Genomic DNA, 5370 nt, shown 5'->3' with positions numbered 1-5370 from the left:
TTCGCCCACCCTGCTGCCATTTCTCTGCCACCCAGTGTAGTGTTATCATGGTTCCTGCACCCCCAGAGTCTTGTACCATGGGAGAGGGCACCCCTCAGTCTTCCGGGGGGAAAGATGGCACCCCACAGTCCCCCGGGGGGAAAGATGGCACCCCACAGTCCCCCGGGGGGAAAGATGGCACCCCACAGTCCCCGCGGGGAAAGGTGGCACCCACAGTCCCCAGGGGAAAGATGGCACCCCACAGTCCCCCGGGATGAAAGATGGCACCCCACAGTCCCCCGGGGGGAAAGATGGCACCCCACAGTCCCCCGGGATGAAAGATGGCACCTTGCAGTCCCCCGGGGTGAAGGATGGCCGCCCGAAGTCTCCCAGGATGAGAGAGGGCACCCAGCAGTCCCCCTCTGGCTACACCCTGCAGGACGTGAACTTCGGGCGGCTGTACAAGGCCGCCACGCAGACCAGCAAGCGTGTGCTGAAGGCGGTGTTCCTGGTGGTGATGCTCCGCGCGCGCGTGGCCGTGGTGGACGTCTGGCCCGCCACCGTGGCGGAGTACTGCCAACGGGTGCTGGGCTGGGCCAACACAAAGCTGCGCCAAAACTTCAACAGCGAGGAGCGCATCCTGCTGCAGCAGCCCGTGGAGGAGGTGGACATGGACGTGTCGCTGCTCTTCAAGCTGATGCACAAGCTGTTCGAGAACCTGAGCGTGCCGGACACGCTGTGGCGCGCCCTGAGGGACCTGAAGAACATGCGGAACCGTGTGTGTCACGAGCACCTGGTGCTGGACGACTACGAACTGACGCAGAACCTCAGCGAGCTGAAGGCGATTTACGGCGTGGTGCTGGACGAGGTGAGCGAGGCGTTCGCAGTGCAGCTGAAGGAGGTGAGGCGGACGGTAAGCGACGAGGTGGACGAGATGATGTCCTCGGCGGTGATGGTGGAGGCCTCGCAGTACTTCGAGAAGGTGGAACAGTTCCGCATCGAGCTGGTGGGCCGGTTCATCTCGCAGGGGCAGAGGGAGCTGATGGATCGCTACTCCAAGCTGCAGGTGCTGAACCCCTTCACCTGGCTCAGCAGCGACAGGTTCCCGCAGCTCCACGTGCGCAGGATCTTCACGCCGCTGCTCATCATGGACCAGAGCAGGACGGTGGAGGACTCGGCGCTGTTGGCCACCGAGACGTTGAACCCCGACACGGGCGAGGAGTCCGGCGTGCTGCCTGACGTGGTGTTGCTGTCCGGCATCGCGGGCTGCGGCAAGACCTCACTGTGCCGCTTCCTGCTGCACGACTGGCGCACGCACGGGGGTGCCGTGATGTCCCTCAGGGGCGTGGACATCCTGCTTCACATCGAGGCCAGGAACGTGACCTCCTGCTCCCTCATCACCTTCCTGCAGAAGATCCTGCTGCCGGACACCTGCAGCAAGTTTGAGGAGAAGGACGTGGTGCAGGCGCTTCGGCAGATATCTGTGCTGTATGTCATTGACGGCATGGACGAGGCCACCAGGGACGCCAGGATGCTGCTGCGCGACGTGTTCTCGCTGGCCAGCGGGTCGCGCATCGTGGTCACCACGCGGCCAGAGTACATCTCAGACGTGACGCAGCTGGCGGAGCAGCACCATCTGTCCTACATGAAGCTGACGGTGCACGGCTTCTCCGACGAGGGCAGGAGAACCTTCATTTCGAGGGTGCTGACTGCCTTCGTTTCTGACGAGGCTCAGCGGAGTCCTCAGGAGATTGAGTTACTCAAGTTCCTGAGGACGTCCTGCTCAGGGCTGGCCGGTCACCTCAAGCTGCCACTCACGCTGGCGCTGCTGGTGTGCCTGTGGCTGGACGACAAGACGCGCATCGCCAAGGTCACCTCCGCCACCAAGCTGTACTCGGAGATCTTCAGGCTGTGCACCACCAAGTTGGCGACTCGGTTCCAGGGCGGCGCCGCCACGCACCCGATGGACCTGCAGGGCTTCGTGGAGACATGGCTACTGGCGCTGGGAGGCAGCGCCTACCGCATGCTGGAGGAGGGCCGCCTGGTGATTGACGACGAGACCCAGCAGGAGCTGACCAGCCTGTGCGAGGCGAAGGGCATTGCCAGCCTGCAGGTGTTCTCTGCCTTCCTGCAGTGCGAGGTGGAGGCTGGCCTGCTCGGCATGAACCACCACTTTGCCTTCGTGCACAAGAGTCAGATGGAGTACCTGGCCGCCCTGTACCTCGCCACCGAGTTGATCACGGCCTCCCGCTCCAGCAACACCTCCGTCAGGACCACGCTGGAGGGATTAAAAATCTTCAGGAGGAGCCTCAAAAAGGAGAGCAGGCGTGACATCCACGACATTATCCTGTTCTCCGGGTGGGGCGCCAAGTGGGTCAACACGTGGCTCTTCGTGGTGGGCCACCTGTGCATGAAGAAGGCGGCGGACGCCGTGCTGGAGGCCGTGCTGGAGGCCATCGTGTCCGTGCCCGCCGTCACGCACAACGAGGGCACCATGTGGCGCTTGGTGGAGGAGTCAGGCCGCAACCCTCTGGTGCGGGAGAAGGTCGGCGCAGCCATGACCAAAGACTACTTCTGGAAGCCGCGCGAGGAGGACCTGTGTGACGCAGCCCACTCTGTGGCCATGCTGATACAGCACACGCCCTTCACGCCGCGCTCCGTGGTGCTGCGCCTGGTGGGCAGCGTGTGCGGGATGCAGCTGGTGCAGGAGGGCGGTCTCGTGCACAGGGCTAACTATGAAGGCCTCACGTCCGTGCTGACTACGATCTCGCAGCGCCCCAAGTGCAAGGTACACCTCAAGCTGGACCGCTTGTATTACACCTGGGGCGACCAGGAGACCGCGGACCACCTGGTCAGACTGCTGCAGCCCAGCGGCAACCTGGTGTGCTTCTTAGGCCACCTGGGGCCGCCAGGAGCCGCCGCCCTCGTCCCCAGGAAGGAGATGAAAGAGCTGACAGTGCGCGTCACCAGCACAGAGGCACTGCAGGAGCTGGCGCGGGGCGTGCTGAGCAGTTCCAACAAGGTGCTCAGACTGACGCTGCGCCTCGACCTTCCCTGGGCCTCGCTGCCTGACCCTCTGCCGTGCGTGAGCGCTGGTCTTATTTTCATCGTAATACGTGGTGTGGAGGACGCCAACGCCGCCGCCGCCGCCAAGGTCATGGGCCAGCTGACCCAGACCTTCTTCCAGGTGGACCTGGTGGCGTCGCGCCTCACGCCGGAGGGCGCTGCCACATTCCTGAACGCACTGTGTGCCGCCAAGGTCACCATCGAGCACTGCTTGGTGGTGCGCTCCCCCCAACCCCTGCAACAACACGCCCGCGCCAACCTGCAGGACCTCATGGGCGACGCCTCCCTGCAGTGGTGGTGGTGAAGTGTGTGTGTGTGTGTGTGTGTGTGTGTGTGTGTGTGTGTTATTTGTACATACATTTTTCGCCAATAGATTCAGATTGTTTACCTGCTTGTTTCATTGCATTCCTTCATGTTATTTTGTTGTCGAACGAAGGAGAAAACGGAGAGAGAGAAAGAGAGAGAGAGAGAGAGAGAGAGAGAGAGAGAGAGAGAGAGAGAGAGAGAGAGAGAGAGAGGCTGACTACAACTTAACAACAAACCTGCATTTGAAACACACACACACACACACACACACACACACACACACACACACACACACACACACACACACACACACACACACACACACACACACACACACATCTGCTTTATGGCACTGTATGTTGACTGATAAAACTGTTTGTGTCGTTAATGGCCCAAACCACCCCTCTCGATCCCCTCTTCCTTCCCCCCATCTCTCCCCTTCCCTCACTAACACTGACAGCCTTCCCCTTCCCTTCCCCTCACCTTGACCTCCTTCCCCTCTCTGACCCTCTCTTCTCTTCCCTTCTGTCATCATCCGCCATTTCATCACAGAACACAGTAAGAAGTTATAAATAGTGATGATGATGATGATGATGATGGTGGTGATGATAACTATAATGATGATGATGATGGTAAGTAATGGATCTCTATTACTACTACTACTAGTGCTACTACTACTACTACTACTACTACTAGCGCTACTACTGCTGCCACGACTACTACTACTACTACTACTACACACATATACATACACACACCAGGCGCATCTAGGGTGTAACCACCTAGAACCTGGATATCACGGTGACATGTAGGTAACTTTAAACCACTCGACAAATGGCATAACTTCAAAGCGGTATGTGGTGGAATTCGAACCTACGCGTGGACGTTTGCCCGATCCCACGCTCATCATCTATCCACTACCTCCCTCAACATCCTGTATTTCCACTACTGACGAAGGTAAGGGCAGTAGGAGCAAAGGTGAGTGATTTACACAGGTGAGTCTCCCTATTACGGACTTCCTATGTTATTCAAGGTATCGGGAAAGCAATATACAGTAAAAGCCTTTCTGAGGGCGACTTATTGGAAACAGATTTGGCCCCCAGGAATACATAGGTTCTAGGATTCATTTTAAGGGGATTCTAGAGGTTTTAAAGAAGGAATTAAGTAGTTTTGAGTGTTTTTAAAGGGTTTAGTAGTTTTTAAGTGGTTTCAAGAATGTTTTAGTATTTTTTTTATTGTGAGAGAGAGAGAGAGAAACTAATTATACAATCAAGGTATCGTAACAAAGAAATAAAGAAAAGATGATGTCATAGCGAGAGGGAGAGGGAAGTGAAGGGGGATAGGAAAGGGGAGATAAAGAAGGAGGAAAGGGAGGTAGGAAGGAAGTGCGAGGGAATGTAAATAAATACAAATGAAGTGCAAACAAAGAAGGAGAAAAGAAAGAAAGAAAACACCGACGAAACGAGGAAAGAATGAAATAAAGAGAGTAAGATAAGATAATAAAATGAGGAAGAGGAGAAAGAGAGAGAGAGAAGAGAGAGAAAGAAGGAAAGAAAGAAGGAAGGAAGGAAGGAACGAAAGGCAAACGAGAAGATAATGACACACTCTCTCTCTCTCTCTCTCTCTCTCTCTCTCTCAATACCTCTCCATTGAACGATATTAAATGGGAAACTTTCTCAAAACTTTCCTCATTCAGTTTGAGATCACATTTGTAACGAGCGAAATAAATGAGATAGAGATTTTTTACCACTCTCTCTCTCTCTCTCTCTCTCTCTCTCTCTCTCTCTCTCTCTCTCTCTCTCAAAATAAAGCGAAATTCTGCTAACTATTCAACGCTAGGAAGTGATCACTCAGGGGTACCAACAAAACCAAGCCTCATAAACCACAGAAAAACACCACAAAACTTAAACAAACCCAAGAAATACACACACACACAAAAAAAAAAAAAACACCACATTTACTAATAATAATTCGCATCAACTTGAACAAACTTACACTTATTGAGTTAGAGAACAATTA

At 55.3% G+C, this 5370-nt stretch overlaps 1 protein-coding gene across 1 annotated transcript; it reads left to right on the top strand.

Moving 5' to 3' along the window:
* The first annotated feature begins 246 nt into the window (after positions 1-246).
* On the top strand, positions 247-3432 carry LOC123511803. The gene has a single exon (XM_045267833.1). It carries the CDS (start codon positions 254-256, stop codon positions 3347-3349), a length of 3096 nt encoding a protein of 1031 aa, XP_045123768.1. The 5' UTR covers positions 247-253; the 3' UTR covers positions 3350-3432.
* Positions 3433-5370: the final 1938 nt, after the last annotated feature.

The sequence above is a fragment of the Portunus trituberculatus genome, chromosome 4 (assembly GCF_017591435.1).
Source record: "Portunus trituberculatus isolate SZX2019 chromosome 4, ASM1759143v1, whole genome shotgun sequence".
NCBI lineage: Eukaryota > Metazoa > Arthropoda > Malacostraca > Decapoda > Portunidae > Portunus > Portunus trituberculatus.
This window is presented reverse-complemented; position numbering and strand designations above follow the sequence as displayed.